This window comes from Anomaloglossus baeobatrachus, chromosome 3 (genome assembly GCF_048569485.1).
Source record: "Anomaloglossus baeobatrachus isolate aAnoBae1 chromosome 3, aAnoBae1.hap1, whole genome shotgun sequence".
NCBI lineage: Eukaryota > Metazoa > Chordata > Amphibia > Anura > Aromobatidae > Anomaloglossus > Anomaloglossus baeobatrachus.
Window position 1 is genome coordinate 393,396,809 of NC_134355.1, and position 17,809 is coordinate 393,414,617.

Genomic DNA, 17,809 nt, shown 5'->3' on the forward strand with positions numbered 1-17,809 from the left:
TTTCAAATTTACAGAATGTGAATAGTATAAAATGCTAAACCTCAAAAAAACACACAATTCTCGTTATTACTTTTTTTGTCTTTCTATTTCTGTGTATTATTTCTTATATGGTGATAAGTTATAGGTACGCCAAAATGGAGCCACAGACAGATACAACTCATTCTGCAAAAAAAGCCATCAAACATCTGTGTCCAACAATAAATAAATATTGCTCCTCTCCCAGAAAGCCACATTAAAAATAAAAACTGCTTTGTTCTAAACCCTCAAAATGAGGAGACATAGCTATATAGTTTGAAGAAAGTCATAGTTCCATCGTGTTCAACCATTTACATTTTAATTCAAAGGTGCATAGCATGGAAGTATAATTTAAGTCAAAAGTTTGCTCTGGAATAGCAGGACAATGGAACCCTAGTTTTTTGTGGCATAAGTTGCATTTTTTATACCATTCATTTTCTCATAGGATGTAATGAGAGATTGTGAGAACTGGAAAGATAAAAGGTGCAGATAAGGTCTTACCCGGTTGGGGGTTAAATAAAGATAGGGTGAGTGTCGCTTACCTGAGCTAGTTGTGAGAGTCATAACTACTATATGTGCAAGGATGGAGAGAATCCAGCTACAGCAGTCCCTATTGTAGATATACAGGATCACTTATGGAAATGACAGGGCTAACACCGAGCTGACGTCCAGAAACAAAACTTCGAAGGTTCAGTGAAGATTAAAACTGATTTTTATTCCACGTGTGTCAGAGCAGGAAAGCTCCTTCTTCAGGAATAAATCACAGAAATACACCAGTGATTTATTCCTGAAGGAGCTTTTCTGCTCCGAAACGCGTAGATTAAAAATCACTTTTAATCTTTAATGAACCTTTGAAGTTTTGTTCCTGGACTTTAGCGTGGTGTGAATGCTTTCATTTCCATAAGTGATCCAGAATGTAATGATAAGCAGGGAAAAAATTCCAAGTGTGGTGAAATAGAAAAAATGTGAAATTTTGCAATTGTCTTTTTGTTTTTTTATTTACAGTGTTCATGTTACCATACGACTTTCCAAGAGCTGTAACATTTTTAATTTTAGGGATATGGAGCTTTGTGAGTCCTTGTTTTTTGCTATCGAGCTGATGTTTTTATTGATATTATTTTGGAGTATATATATACACGATGTTTTGATCACCTGTTCTTACATTGTCTACTGATGTTGCGGCAGCCAAAAAATGTACCGTATTTTATATTTTGAAAGATCAGACTTTTACGAATGGAGCAATAACAAATATTTGTATTTTTTATTTGTTACATTTTATTGTGGTTAATGGTAGGTAATTAAATCTTTTTTTTTATTTTTTTTCTATTTTTTATTTGTTTTATTTTTCTACTTTGTATTGTATTTAATAGACACCTTAGGGGACTTGAACCTGCTATAGTCTAAATTCGTATTCTATATACAGCAATGCATCAGCCTTGCTGATCCCTGGCTGTTTATGGCAACTCGTTGCGTGGGCGCACTAATGAGGGTCCAGAAAAGAGTGTCTTCCTGCCGGCACATGTTAAATGTCGCTGTCAGAGATTGACAGCGGTATTTAACAGATTAACAGCCGTGGGGGTAGCACCAGCCGTGGCTGTTAGAGGCACCTGCATCAAAGACAGGGAGATGACAGATGACATAAATAGAATGTTATAGGTCGTTAAAGGGTTAATGTAATATGATTACTATATTTTAAAACTTTTAATATATACAGCAACACTTTTATGTAATATAATAGTATAATATTGCTGTACGTACATGCTACAAACAATCAATTAATCAGTTTACCATCTTCTAAAAAATAAAGTGAAAAGCAAAATTTTTTAAATAGAAATACCATCTTGCCATGCCAAAAACAAGCCCCCACACAGCTCCACTCATGGAAAAAAATAAAAAAAAATTTAGTTTTGAATATTATAGGCACAAACCATTATATATATATTTTTTTTTTTTACAAAAGTTCAGAATTTTTATTAAGCCACAAAATAATAAAAAAAACCCTATACATGTTTCAGATCATTATTACTGCATTATTATCCTCATAAAATTACATTTCAAAAATCAATGGCATAATTGAATTTTTTTTCATCACTTCACCGCACTAGGAATTTTTTGCAGTTTTCCTTTACTCTATTATTAAATTGCTAATGTCATTTAAAATTACAATTTGTCTTGCAAAAAACAAACCCTCTTATGCCTATATCAGCAAAAAAATAAAAAATATTTTAAATAGGTTATGAAAAAATGAAAATGCAAAAATGAAAAATGATTTTGTCCATAAGAGTTGAATTTAATTGTTAATTATTGCTTTTAATTGGGTAAAATAAATATTTGGTAATGATCTTTGAAAACAATCCAATGAATGATTTTTAGATCTTACAGAGCATGTGGGCAGACAATTCTAACTATATGAGTCATTGTTTGCAAACATGAAGGTTCATTTGTTCTTTCTGTAAGAGAACTCTGAAAATGTTGACTTAATATTTTGGAAGGATAACCGTTGCAGTTGGAACCTGTTAATTTCTAATTGATGGATGTTATATTATGGCCAAACGTTTCTTACAAAATGATGGTACATTAGAATCAATAAGTGTGCCCCAACATCTCTCCTGTATTCCCTTCCTATCACTTCCCCGACACTTAAGAAAATACTTTTTTAAGACTTACCTTAATACCTATTTGTCCTGAAATGCCAGTAAGACCTTCCTCTCCCTTGGTGCCAGAGGGTCCCGGACCACCGACACTGCAATGTCCACACACATTCTTAAAAAAAATAGAAGAAACAATTCTTTACTTTTGTATTGTATACATTCTGGAATGTTCCCTCATGACAGGGCACTGAAAGCATTTTTCATAGTACATGTAAAGATTGTCTTCCAATACATTTCTGCATTGTCCCTTGCTACTGTAATGCCTTGTTTTGTGATTTTCTTGTTCCTAATTTCATTTTGTTTGACTCATGATCAGTAGCATGTGATCAATGATTATGCCATCAATGAAGGGGCTTATTCAAATGGAATTAGATTCTATTCCAAGTTTACAAAAATCTGTATTCTCCAGAATGGAGAATTTTTTATAATTTGCTCAGCACAATTTCAGAGTGTCTGCCATCTTGCTGAACTATTGAAGGAAAGGAATGTAAAAACTCTTCACTTCTATGGTCACCTCCGCTTATTGATCTCCCCTTTATGGCACATTTTGTTACTGTCGCTGCATCTTCCCTTTGGGCCAGAAATTTCAGTACTAACTAGGCCCAGAGTGACTCTGGTATGTGCAGAGTCATCCTGGATCTAGTTGTGACTTGAGTAGACCCAGGGTGATCCTGGTATGCACAGGGTTTTCCTGGGCCTGGTTATGAGTGAAATAGGTTCAGGGTGACCCTGGTATGCACAGGGCCATCCTGGGCCTATCTGTGACTGGAATAGACCCATGGTCACACTGGTATGCGCAGGGTTGTCATGGGCCTAGTTGTGACTGGAATAAGCCCAGGGAGATCCCGGTATGCGCATTGTTGTCCAGAGTATATTTGTGACTGGAAGTGCATGTTGTAAGGTTGCAACGGATGTCTTAATGTTACGCTATCACAATCTTACAAAGACATGTACAGACACATCCTGGGCAAAGTCACACAGTCATATTTATTATGCCCAAGGTTTTCTCTAGAACCCCTAGACTACAATTAGGGATATTCAATTTGCGAAGAGTAGATTAGTTGCGTATGACATTTCTAGGTAAAATATTCATAATTTTGTTGAATTTGAATCTCGTCAGATCTGCTCTTCTTTAGTGCCTATACATCTTGGATAGCTGTTGACAGGGCCACCATCAGGGCATGACAGCCATTATTAGTGTATGGGGCCTGGTGAAGAGGGTGGGTCCCAGCTAGACCTGGGGTAATTACTTCACTTTATTAAGCCCCGTGCCCCCTTCTACACGGTCTCCAGTCACAGGCACAGCAGAATGGCCTGGCCATGTCGCGTAGGCCACTACACATAGCTAATTTGCATGTCAATTAGCCATGTGCTGATTCTGAAGGCAAGCAAAGCAGGATGCTGGCGCATCATCCCATTGCCCAGCATGCACAGAGTGATGAGGTCATCACTCTGCAACCTCATCACACTGCTGCAGACAACACAGAGCCCTGGAAGTGGCGAGGATGCGTCAGCCAGTTGGGAAAGATAAGTCCTCCATGAGCTGAACATAGGATGGGAATGATCATCAGGGGTGGTCCCTGCCTTGCTTGCACTGGATGTATGTCAGAGGATGCACATCCAGCTGAAATGCATCATGTCTCAGAGAGGATGCCTCACGATGTAGGAGCCAGGGAGGGTGAGTAATATTTTTTTTCTTTTTGCAGCACACAAATATACCAGTAGGAGCCCAGGAAGGGGACATATATACCAGAAAGGGGATAGAAACCATGCTGGGAACATATATACTAGAGTGTGCACAGAAGGGGGATATATATAACAGAAGGGGCCCAGAATGGGACATATAAACCAGGATGGGGACAAATAAACCAGGATGGGGACATAATACCAGCAGCAGCCCAGGAAAAGGACAAATAAACCAGGATGGGGACATGTATACCAGGATGGGCCTAGGAGGGGAATATATATTAGGAGGGGAACATACATAGCAGGAACGGCCTAGGATGGGGACATATATACCAGAATGGGAACATATATACCAGGAAGGGGGCATATATTCCAGGAGGATATTATACAGAAGGGGAGTGTATGTGTGAGGGATAGTATAAAAAGGGGTAGTGTGTGGGGAGCGATATACAGAGTGGCAGTGTGTGGGGGAGGATATTATAAAGAGGGACAGCTTGTGTGTGGGGATCTTATACAGAGGGGCAGCATATGTGAGAAATATTATATGGTGGGGCAGTGTGTGTGGGGGATTGTATACCGAGGGGCAGTGTGTGTTGGGGATATTATACAGAGAGGAAGTGTGTGTTGGGGGATATTATACATAGGGGAAATGTGGGAGAGATATTATGGAGAGGGACGGTGTAGAGGGTGTATAATTATGGAGAGGGGTAGTGTAGAGGGCGCATTATGGAAAGAGGCTGTGTAGAAGATGTGTCATGGAGAGTGGCATTGTAGAGGGTGTATAATGGAGAGGGGCCGTGTAGAGGGTGTGTTATTAATTTTCTGAGAGGAATACTTCATTTTCTCGAACAGCTTCAAGGGTGATAACACTTTTGGCCATGACTGTGTGTATATATAATATATGTATGCATATATATATATATATATATATATATATATATATATATATATATATATATATATATATATATATATATATATATATATATTTATACATATATATATATATACATACATGGAATGGAAGAACATTGTATATATACATATATATATATATATATATATATATATATGTATATATACAATGTTCTTCCAACAGTGGCGGTGGGACTGTGGAAGGTTTGAGAGGTTGAGGGGTGGAGGGGCAGAGCTGGGGTGGAGCCTGGGTGGAGTCTCAAGGGGGCCTGAAAGTTTTGCCAGTATGGGGCCCTGAAAATCTTAGTGGCAGCCCTGGCTGTTGAATGAAATCCACATACAGACAAGTATTCATGTGTTTTTAAAAGTTGCAGGAGATTAAGTTGAGGCAAGACTAGTCTACATACCAAAAGGATCAATAACTTAAATTTAAACTGTTTAATCATTTTCTTCCATGGCATCATTTGATTAGATAGTAGACTGGTCTTGTTAAAACCGGCGAATGCAGATGACTGTACTCTATTGGGAATTAGTGTTTGCGGCTCCAGTGTACTAGTGGTATTGTTATATTATGGGTTGATTTCTTTGTTTTCAGCTGATCCAATACTTTTCTGATCAGTATATTGCCAAATGTCAATCCCATAAAGATTTTTAGTACCACACAAATAAATGCAAGTCCATTGCTAGACAGTCCAAAGCTCCTTGAGGAATGCTTAGTTAAAGATCAGGAGCTCATTGAAATGCTGTTGATGGGTGTTATAACTGAATCATTTTGGGCTAGCAACTATAGAACCATACATAAAATACATGTGCCTCCCTTGGCTTGCATACCTCTCCCTTCCTTAAGCATCTACTGCAGTGCTGTAGGAAGTATCATTATAAAAGTAACTAAAAACTTTAGTAACAATTTAAGATATAGTGGGAATTCAGAAAAATAATAATTTTTCTCTTTATTTGTGCTTCTTGATATTATTTTGCAGCCATTTTTATTCTAAAGTACAGTAAATAAATCTAAAGGATCACCTTGTATATGGATGGGGCAAAGGATGGAGAATTTGATACTACATCTATAAGAAGCATAAACTATACATATTGGGTCATAGAAAAAAAAGACACTAGGTGCCCTAATAAACTTATAAATTAATACTAATGGCTTCAGGTTATGTTCCGTTGTCCCAAAATTCTGTCTACACAGCCTTTAATCATACACAACTTTGTACCATGTTCTCTAGTGAACATAGTAGAAAAAAAAGATTTTTCATAAATACTTAATAGTAAGCTATTGAAAGAAAGGCATACAGAAGTAATTTCTTCTGATATGTGGCAATGTGCAAAGCAAGTGATAGGTGAAAATGTGGAATATAAAAAGTGTTGTCATTTATATAGCCTTTTTCTATTGCCGGCTGTTAAAGTTATTGTTGAATTTAGCCTGCTAAAATATTTATTCAATAGTTCTAGAAGGATTAAAGCAGGATCTTTAATTCTAGTATATGCCGTGGTATTATGTGCACGATATATACGTAAAACATATTGATAATTTCTAATTTAGATTGTTGGCAGAGCTAATTAAACAATCATTCCGAGGAGTGAGGATTGGAATCAATTACCTACAGTAACTCATTAAATCTTCCAATCTCACAAAAGCTGGTTAAAAAGAAAGCGGTTTTATTGTACTTGGGTTACTCCTGGATCTAGTTGTCCAGCAATTATCGCACTGAGAAAAAAAATAAACTGATGTGTCTTGCCAGTATTAACCTTGATGGATCGATACAGTAATAGCAGCCATGGCTTCTATTCATTGCTAAACTCACGGTGTGTATATATGGCCAAATTGTCCAATATTAAGTTAAGTGAAGTGAAGTAGTTCCTTACTGGCCACAGTTTACGCTCTAAATTTGTGTTCCTTATCTATTGCCTTGAAATGTTGAATTGCTGACATAGCTGAAAGAAGGGGAACTACAGCTAATAGCCTGTCAAAAGAGTCTATCATGTACTTGTCTGAACTGAGGACAATTGCTAAGTTATATGGTAGATATAATCTAGATTTTGCAATGGAAGATACGTCCTGAAGTTTTGTCACAGTAAGGCTAGGTTCACACACTGCGTTTTTTTGACGCTGCGTTTTTGTGCGTTTTTTGCGGCAAAAAACACACTAAAACGCACCCGCGGCAAAAAAACGCGGCAAAAAACGCACGCGTTTAGGTGCGTTTTTTTTGCTGCGTTTTGCTGCGTTTTTGCTCACTGCGTCTTTATGCGTTTTTTATCAGTGAACAATGCCATTAAAGATTGTTGAAAAAAAAAAAAAAAAAAAAGGTCTGATGTCATTTCCTTCTTCAATATGTTCTTCATTCTCCACTAGTGTATGCAATAGAGCAGACAGCTGCAGAACTACAAGGCTCAGCATGCTCCATACAGGACTGTATGCTGGAGGGAAAGGCAGAGGGAGCAGATCTACAAAGCTCAGCATGCTCCATACAGGACTGTATGCTGGAGGGAAAGGCAGAGGGAGCAGATCTACAAGGCTCAGCATACTCCATCCAATAGTGTATGCAGGAGAGCAGACAGCAGCTTCAGAACTACAAGGCTCAGCATGCTTCATCCAGGACTGTATGCAGGAGTTTTTTGCCCCCCAAAAAAATGACGTGGTCTTCGCCATATTTTTGTATGCTAGCCAGGTACAGCAGGCAGGTACGGGCTGCCCCCAACCCCAGCTGCCTATTTGTACCCGGCTGGGAACCAAAAATATAGGGAAGCCCTTTTTTTTTAATTATTTCATGAATTTCATGAAATAATTTTAAAAAAAAATGACGTGAGCTTCGCCCAATTTTTGAGTCCAGCCGGGTACAACTAGGCAGCTGGGGATTGGAATCCACAGTGCAGGGTGCCCATGCTTTCTGGGCACCCCCGCTGTGAAATGCAGTCCCGCAGCCACCCCAGAAAATGGCGCTTTCATAGAAGCGCCATCTTCTGGAGCTGTATCCAACTCTTCCAGCTGCCCTCATGCTGGGTGGCTCGCTGGGTAATAATGGGGTTAGGGCTATCTGTATAGCTGGTCCTAAGCCCGAAATTCATGGTGTCACGCCAATATTAGACATGGCCACCATGAATTTCTAGTAAAGATAAAAAAAAACAACACACAGAAAAATATTTTTATTAGAAATAAAACACAACACAATTAGTGACTCCATCTTTATTGAAATAAAGAACCTCCCTCCGCAGTAATCCTGGGTCAGGGTCCCGCGCCGTCCAATCCGGATCCAATATCATCTGATCGGTTTGCTGGAAGGCAGAGCGATCAGATGATGTGTCAGGTTCAAGTGCCTGAATCACATCACACATCAGCTGATTGTATAAAAGCCGTTTATACAATCAGCAGATGCATCGGTGCAAAAAAAAAAAAATAAAATACTCACTTATGTGCTGATTACCGGCAGCTCCTGGAGCGATGGGGCGGGAGTCTGATCCTGTCCGATCGCTGCAGCTGCCGGTAATCAGGGATGAAGTCTCCTGATGCATCCGCTGATAGCTTAAACCGGCCGGGCGCCCGCGTCACCGCAATACTTACGATCACCTGATGCGTCAGGTGACTGCATCAGGTGATCCATCGCCAGGTCCTGCATCCATCGGAGGTGTCCCGGCCGTCTGCACACAGCCGGAGCGGCGATACCATGAGAGGAGATGGGAGCGGGCATGGCACCGGGAGTCTGCAGGTGAGTATGACTTTTTTTTTTTTTTTCTACTGTTAACTTTTGTTTTCGCAGCCGCTTCCACCTCCCGCCCAGACATGGCGCCGCACGGCAGCATACATGCACAGGACTGGAGGTGGAAGCGGCGGTCACGGTACCGGGAGGATTCACGCTTCTGTGTTTACTGACAGAAGGAATCCTCTTCCTGTACATGTCACTTTACTACCCACCTCCTGCGTTTATAGCTGCGTTTTTGGTTCATAGGACTGGGTCTGTATCATCGTAGAAGGCTTTTCCATATCATATTATACCAGACATTATTAGGGCATCTACACTGTAGATGGCTGCAAGAAGTATGATGCATTATATGAATACAGTATTCTCTTTTCTTATGATCTTGGATCATTTATATTTTTAGGAACACACCAAATTACTAATATGATAACACTTTAATGTACCTTAAGAATGGCTCCTATATCGCCGAGAAGTGGAAGGGCAATCTACAAAAACAAGAACAATGATGAGTTGTAAAAAAAATTAGATAAAACAATGAAATGACTAATTACATAGAACTGAAGTGCTCTCAGAATTGACATTTCTACTTGAAACTATTTAGATAATTATAGTGAAAAATAGCACAAACATTCATTTGTTTATCTCACTGTGAATGGTAGATAGTATGTTTAAAGTTTCCCCAGGAAGAGAAACAATGTGATTGTTTTTAATGTATGTAATTCCAGTAAAATAAGAAATGCCTTCTAAAAAGGTTCCAGCTGTTTAAGTATTGACAGCCATATCTTGGAATTATTGAAAACTATGGGATGTGATTCAGACACGTCGTCAGTCATAGGTTTAAAAACAAAGCTGACAATGTAATTTCGAGGAAGGTAAATCCAACAACAGAAAACTTCTCAAAAGTCTGTAAAAATCTACCAAACTGTGCCCTTATAAATGTGGAGAGCAGAAGTGCTAGTTAGTGGATTCCTGATAAGTTTAAGATTAAAAATTTGTCTTCCAGTTAAAAGGTTTAAGAGAGTAACCCCATAGCGACACCTGTCGGAAGTATGCATTTACTATATGTAGTGGATAATGGCTTCACAGGAGACTCGGAGCTGTATATTGTATAAGGGATCAATTCAATTCACTTAAAAAAATGTACATAAAAAAAATCTAAAAATAAAATTTTATATATATATATATATATATATATATATATATATATATATAATATATATATATATATATATATATATATATATATATATATATATATAAATAAAATTTTATTTTTAGATTTAGATTTAGATTTATTTATATATATATAATACATATTATATATATATATATACACATATATATACCGTATATATATAAATTTATATATATATATGTGTATTATATATATATATATATATATAATACACATATATATATAAATTTATATATATACGGTATATATATATATATATGTGTATTTATATATATATATATATATATATATATATATAAAAAAATCTAAATCTAAATCTAAAAATAAAATTTTATATATATATATATATATATATATATATAAATACACATATATATATAAATTTATATATATACGGTATTTATATATATATGAATTTGTTTATATACATTATATGTATACCCCTCCTCCTTTTTCTTACCAGGAAAATAGCAAGATCGTGTGTAATGGTCCACACTAATAAGATATAATACTATTTATCCCACATGGTGAGCACCAACACAGGGATAAGGAAATCAAATTACTATTTATGGTGCACCTAGTCAACCAAAAAACCTAAATATACTAAACCGTTGCCTGAATTCCAAGTAATATAAAACTACAACTTGCTCCACAATAAGAACAAGTCCTCATACAACTCTGTTGACAAAAAAAATAAAAACAGAGGTAACTCTCAAAACTAGGAATATGATAACTGAACGATAAAAAAGTAAAACAATCAAAACATATTTTATATATTTGGTATCACCAGAGCTGTAGTGACCTGTAGAATAAAGTTACATGATCATTTTTATAGCAAACCGACTTGGTCAAAGCATAACTGAATTGATGTTTTTTATTTTCAAATCTACCCCATTTAGAAAGGGTTTTTTTTAATGTTTTTCAGTATGTTACATAATAAAATGAAGAATGGCTAAAACTCTAAGGGGGTTACATTTTCATTTTAAGAATAACAATACGGATCATGGAAACAATGTACATGCTTTCACATACTGGGTCACCTGGAGGACCTGGGAGTCCTGGTCTGCCTTCCCTGCCTGGGACACCCTGTATGCAAAAGTAAAAATATTATATTCTTTTTTCTTACATTAGCAACACAGTTATATTATTAATTGAGTACATTAATTTGCATATCATATACCATATTAATGAACACTGCATTATCAATACTTGTAATTTGCCTTACCAGTAGAATATACTAAATAGGTTACAATACAGGAAAAAGACAAGTAAGATCTGCTTTCGGGAAACTATTAAAATTATGAAGATATTTATAAATAGCACAAGTCATATTCTAGTGATTTTATGCGAATAGTGATTAACAGAAGATTAAATGTCACCGTTGATACTCACATTGATAACACCAATGAAGGGAGATTATAGATCATTGTAGCACCAATGCAACTTTAGCTTACAACTGGCAAAATAGTGGAATAATTATTGCCGTGATTAGCTTTCACGATTCCTCAGTGCAGAGCATCATGCCTTTGGAGATGCTCTGCTGTAGCTAGCAGTTTAGTTGACAGTGCAGGATTCCATGTTGGGGCTGATTGATCAGGTGTTCCACTTTCCTCGTGATTGCTCAGGCTTCTTTACTGAGCAGTAAGGCTTTGCTGGCTCCCTGCTCTCCTAGTTACAACATACATTGGGTTAATTACCCAATGTGTACTGCAGCTACATGTGCAGAGAGCAGGGAGCCGCGCACACTGCTTAGCGCTGGCTCCCTGCTCTCCTAGCTACAGTACACATCGGGTTAATTACCCGATGTGTACTGCAGCCACATGTGCAGAGAGCAGGGAGCCGGCACTGACAGTGAGAGCGGCGGAGGCTGGTAACGAAGGTAAATATCAGGTAACCAAGGACAGGGCTTCTTGGTTACCCGATGTTTACTGTGGTTACCAGTGTCCACAGAAGCCGGCTCCTGCTGCCTGCACATTTAGTTGTTGCTGTCTCGCTGTCACACACAGCGATCTGTGCTTCACAGCGGGACAGCAACAACTAAAAAATGGTCCAGGCCATTCAGCAACAACCAGCGACCTCACAGCAGGGGCCAGGTTGTTGCTGGATGTCACACACAGCAACATCACTAGCAACATCGCTGCTACGTCACAAAAGTTGTCCATCAGCAGCGATGTTGCTTAGTGTGACGGGGCCTTTAGTATTTTCAATTTGCAGTGGTTGGTACCTAACTATCTGAGTCAAAGCCAAACAAGCAAAAGGGAGGAATTTAGCACGAATGGCATTAGGAATCCAAAAAAGTAGATTAAAAACTTCCCTTTTATTAAGTAGTTTTTAAAATGGAAAAAAAGTCCATGACCTGGGAGTAGACACAGTCTACACATTTCGAGTACGCAGGCTCTTAATCTAATTAACTACCTTAGCTGTCCCAAGAAAACAACAACTGAACCAACAGCAGTTTTGTGGGAACCCATCTTATATTTGAATGTGAGGAGTGATGGCTAGTCTGTTTTATCCCAAGGAATAGTCACTGCAGCATAAGCTATTGGTAAAGTTAATAATGGGCATGACTGAAAACAGGCAGTATTGTAATACTCAGTATTTGACAGTAGAGCTGATGTCTCATTGTGGTGTGATCATTCATTAAATGATATCCTATTACCAATATTCTGCTTCATTTTGTGACTCAAAAATATGCAGTTTTAGTAAATGCCTTCACATTGTAAAAAAATGCTGATTTTATTCATGGTGTCATCCTTGTTAATACTGTTTCTTAATTATGCTGTTTTTCTTGAATTAAAGATGTTGTCAGACTAATTAGTTGCTAATTTCTCTGTATAAAGGGAAAGACTAAGTAAATGAGCTGAAAATACATGGCTGCCACTTTTGGAATGCTTATTAGACTATTCAAGGCAATGCCGTGTCAGTGTATCATCAAAGTCAAACAGGTAACGTCTATGTGGGGTAAGATATTAGAAGGAATAAGCAATGGGGTATACCTTTTAAAATGCAAATTGTTTACTACTCACTTGTGCACCTGGAGGGCCTGGTAAACCTGGAAGACCCTGTGGACCCTAAAAATAAAATATCAAAATATTACATATCCTACATAGAATTACAATCGCCATGTAGTATGATTAAATTAACATAGCATCAGTAATTTTCTCAACATAAAATATACAGTATTTCTCTGCATTAGCCATGTAATATAATACCATCTAATCAACATTGCTAAATATTTTATACTTTTTTCATGAAAACCTTACTATTTACCTGGATACCAGAAATTCCAGGTGGTCCTAATGGGCCCTGTGAAAAAAGCAAGAAATAAAATAATATTACAAGACCTGAACTTTATCCGAACTTGACCCTGGACCCCAAAGCCATATAAGTCAATGGAAGCATGAACTTCTATGCTAGAAAATGGCTGTAAAATGGTTGTAATAAGGGCTAGGGGGCTGCAAAAGGAAGCAAAATAAGGCAATTGCCCTGAAAAAAAATGTGGATAAGGAACAAATAAAAAAAAATGATTTGGGGCCCACCTATTTTTGATAACCAGAGAAGGTAAAGCAGACAACTGCGGGCTGCAGCCCTCAGCTGTTACCTTTTCCTCGGCTGGTTATCAAAACTTGAGTGGACACCACACACTTTTTTTAAATTATTGAAATAAATGACTGTGTGTGCTCCACCATATTTTTGATAGCCAGCCAAGATAAACCAGACAGTTGGGGGCTGGTATTATTAGGCTGGAAGGGCACATGGTTATTTCAGCCATCCTAGCCTAAAAATAGTAGCTTGCAGCAAGTGGCATATCTATTAGATGTGTCAGTTCAGGCGCTTTGCCCAACTCTTCCTGATTGCTGGTGTGGTGGCAATAAGGGTAATAGCTGTGGGGTTTATGTCAGCTGTGAGTTGACAGCTGGCAGCAAGGCCAAGGGTTAGTAATGGATAGGCATTATCAGACACCCCCATTCCTAACCCGGTAGTACAGACTTGAAAAAAATCCACATTAAAAATAGTTTTTTTTAATAAACCCTACCCCACGCTCCCTCATTTACCAATTTATTGAATGAAAAAGTCCTCAAAGTTCCAATGTAATCCAAATGAGTAGTTCCCCAAGATGCCCATTGTCACTGCCGGTCAGCAGCAGTCTGGAATTTGTCACGCTTGCGAGAAATTTCATACCTGCCTCTGAACGGGAGTGGTCTATGGATCCTCATTCTGAGACTCTCCAGAATAATCTATGGATGTTGTGGGATATGACACCATTGGATCGCGTTGGAACTTCCAGAATTTTATTTAAACTTATAAACTGGTGGACGAGAGATTGTGGGGTAGTGTTTATTCACAAATTGTATTACATTTGAACTTTGAGGATTTTTTTACTCAATAAATTGGTGACCGAGAGAGTGAGCTGGAGGGTTTATTCAAATAAACAATTCGCTAAACGTTCATAGGATGGAGTTAGGCAATGGAAGTGTGACCAGCCTCAGTATTGCTTGGAGTGATCAGTTGATGACAATGATCAGTGAACAGAGATCTCACAGCGATTTGACCTCACAGTGACCGCTCTGCTCTGCCTCTTTCTAGCTTGGAGAAGTAAAGACAGCGGTCACTGTCCTATTCTGCTGCCGGGACTCGTGATGCTACAGACTATTTTGTCCTGTGCCACTACTTCTTGTTCTGCTGTTGCTGATTGAACAAAGTAGAAACAAGATCTACTTTACTTTACAGTTCCTGACATATTCCATGCTTTTTTTCCTGTCCACCTCAAGCCCTCTCCCCCTCTCCCCCCTTTCCCCCTTTCCCCTTCTCCCTATCCCTTTCCCCCCTCTCCCTATCTCTTTCCACACCCTCCCTTCTGCCGAGCGCTGATCAGTACTTGATCGCTGATTAGTATTTCATCACCCTATTTTTGGCAGTCTTTTGATTTTGCATCACCTCCGTCCGTGCATCCTGCAGCTGCCAAGCACTAATCACTTATCCACATCACTGATCTGCCTCCATGCTCCCTTTTGGCTTGGACTTTTTTTTTGCTTTCCATACCCCCCCTTTAGTACCACATCTGTACATGCATCCTGCAGCTGTTGAGCGCTAATCAGTGATGCACATCACTGATCAGCATCCGGATGTTATTTATTTATTTATTTTTTTAACAAGTGTAAAAAAAAGAATAAAATAAAAATAATAATTTAGATTAGTTAATAATGACAGATTACGGACAGTAAAAATATACTGCAGTAATTGTCTTTTCCAATATTTTTTTATTGAATATAGTCAGGATTAATGTCAGATAGTTGCAGTTGTTCAGTAATTGAACCCCCTGAATGCCCCCCTGTTCTGCGAGTGATTGGGAAAATTGTGTGGAATTTGGTGCACTAACGATTGGATATTGTTTCAACTGTACATAGATAACTTTTACCCCAACATTCCACTCTCCAAATCCTTCTCTGCTGGGGTTACCTCAGTATGCGGTACTGTGCACAAAAAATCAGAGAAGATGTGCTAAGATGCTAATAGAGAAGTTGCTCAGAAAGGGTGATAGAAGAACCCAATGTAGCAACAACATGCTGATGGTCAAGAATAAGGACAAGTTGGATGGCCTTTTCTTGACCACAATATATGGTGATGGCAGCACTCCCACCACTGTACGAGGTACAGTGCACAGGTACAAAAACCAGAATGTGTCCTGCAGTAAAATAAGAACATGGGGTACATGATCTCTCTGATCAAGTCCTTCAGCTTAAGGCCTAAGCCACACGGCATGAAAATCAAAGCAAGTGGAATGCGATAAAATATCGCATTCCACTCGGACTAATATTACTCTATCCGCCATTACCCATGAGCGATTATTTTCTAAGCCCCAATCGGACTGAGAAAACAGTCGCAGCATGCTGTGGGTGCAATGCGATCCTTTTTTCTCTCGCACCCATTCAAGTCTATGGGGCAAGAGAAAAATCGCACTGCACTCACATTACACCAGTATAATGCGAGTGCAGAGCGAGAATGGCAATAGTCGGCAACGGAGGAGAGAGGGAGATAAATCCCTTCCCTTCAGAGCGCCGGCCCTCCCCTCCTCAGCACTGGCCAACCCCTCCTCAGTGCCGACCCGCCCCTCCTTAGTGCCAGCCCGACCCCCGCATCTGTTGTTCGATCGCATGATCGGACCTCAGTTGTAATGACACTCGCATGACACTCGGCTCCCGCTGTGCTGCCAACGTGAGCCGAGTTTCATGCGAGGATCACAGTAGTCCGCATGTGGCTCCAGCCTTACAGTGCCAAGTGCAAAGCTAAGGTGTGGTACAAAATGCTGGCCATGCACATCATACAGATGGCACTATATAATGCTTATGTGCTATCACGATATGCAGGCCAGACCTGCACATTCCTTCAGTTGCAGGAGGTAGTAATTAAGGCCCCAATATTTGCGAGTCAGGAAGGAGAAGGCCCTAGTACATCTGGAACTAAAAGTGCCCGTACACTACCAGTACCAGTATCCTGCAGAGATAGACTAGCATAATGATGTCTGCTGGATCAGTTTTTTTTAACATGGGAGTGGATCTGTTAATGGATTGCTATTTATCTTACATTTGAAATGGATCCTGTAAGAAAAAAATAGATTCTTTACAAATGCAAGAATAACGGATGAAAAAATAGCAATCCATTAAAGGGAACCTGTCAGGTGCAATATGCAACTAGAGTCACGAGCTATTCTGGGTGCATATTGCTAATCCCTGTATCTAGTAGCATAGATAAAGAGATCTTTAGAAAATTATTTCTAAAGATCCTTTATAATATGCTAATGAGGCCAGCGAATAGTTGCAAGGACGTTATGTCCCTTGGATAGTTGGCCCCTTTAGCATGTAAGCACGCCTCTGTGGGCATGCTAATGAATGCGCAGCGTCAGAGGCATGGTTGATATTTCAGGTCAGTGTGCATGATCAGAAGTCGTGTACTTCCAATCATGGGTACTATGAAGCCAGTCGTACGCATCCTGGCTTCAAACTGGTGTAGTGCACCTGACCGGAAGTCCAGGGATGTTCTCATCGTGCGTACTGAGCCGAAAACCTGTGGTGGCAGCAGAAGTGAGAGAGACCATGCCTCTGATGCTGTGCATTCATTAGCATGTTAGCACGCCCACAAGGGGGTATTAACATGCTAAGGGGGCCAACAAGCCAAGGGAACTAATGTCCATGCGACTAGTCCCTGGCCTCATTAGCATATTACAAAGTATCTTTAGAAATACTTTTTTAAATATCTCTTTAGCTATGCTACTAGAAACAGGGATGGTTAGGCAGGGATTAGCAATATCCACCCAGAACTGCTCGGGGTTAAGTGTGCATATTGCACCTGACAGGTTCACTTTAACGGATTCGTTCTCCATAGACTCCAATGTTAAAAAAAATGGATCCAGCAGACATCAGTTATTTACTAATTGACAAAAAAGTTGTGATTGCACAACTTTTTTCCCAACGGATCTCTGCAGGATTTGTTCTAAGGCTGATTGCAGGACATCTGAATTCAGCATTATATATGCCACCACATAAAAAATTCAGATATCAGGAAAACACTTGATCAATCCCAACATAAGGTCACTAATGGGGGATTTGTACTGTTTAGGCACATCAGTGGCTCTCTAAATGTGACAT

At 38.9% G+C, this 17,809-nt stretch overlaps 1 protein-coding gene across 2 annotated transcripts in view; it reads right to left on the minus strand.

The window, feature by feature from the left end:
- COL19A1 (collagen type XIX alpha 1 chain) overlaps positions 1–17,809 on the minus strand; it is a 1,307,565-nt gene that overhangs the window by 361,070 nt on the left and 928,686 nt on the right. For both annotated transcript variants that reach the window (XM_075340245.1, XM_075340246.1), the window contains exons 29-33: positions 13,434–13,469; positions 13,190–13,234; positions 11,196–11,249; positions 9,412–9,453; positions 2,683–2,778 (exon numbers count right to left, since the gene is read on the minus strand). In XM_075340245.1, the coding sequence (XP_075196360.1) occupies positions 2,683–2,778; positions 9,412–9,453; positions 11,196–11,249; positions 13,190–13,234; positions 13,434–13,469 (273 nt within the window). The remainder of the gene's footprint in view (positions 1–2,682; positions 2,779–9,411; positions 9,454–11,195; positions 11,250–13,189; positions 13,235–13,433; positions 13,470–17,809) is intronic.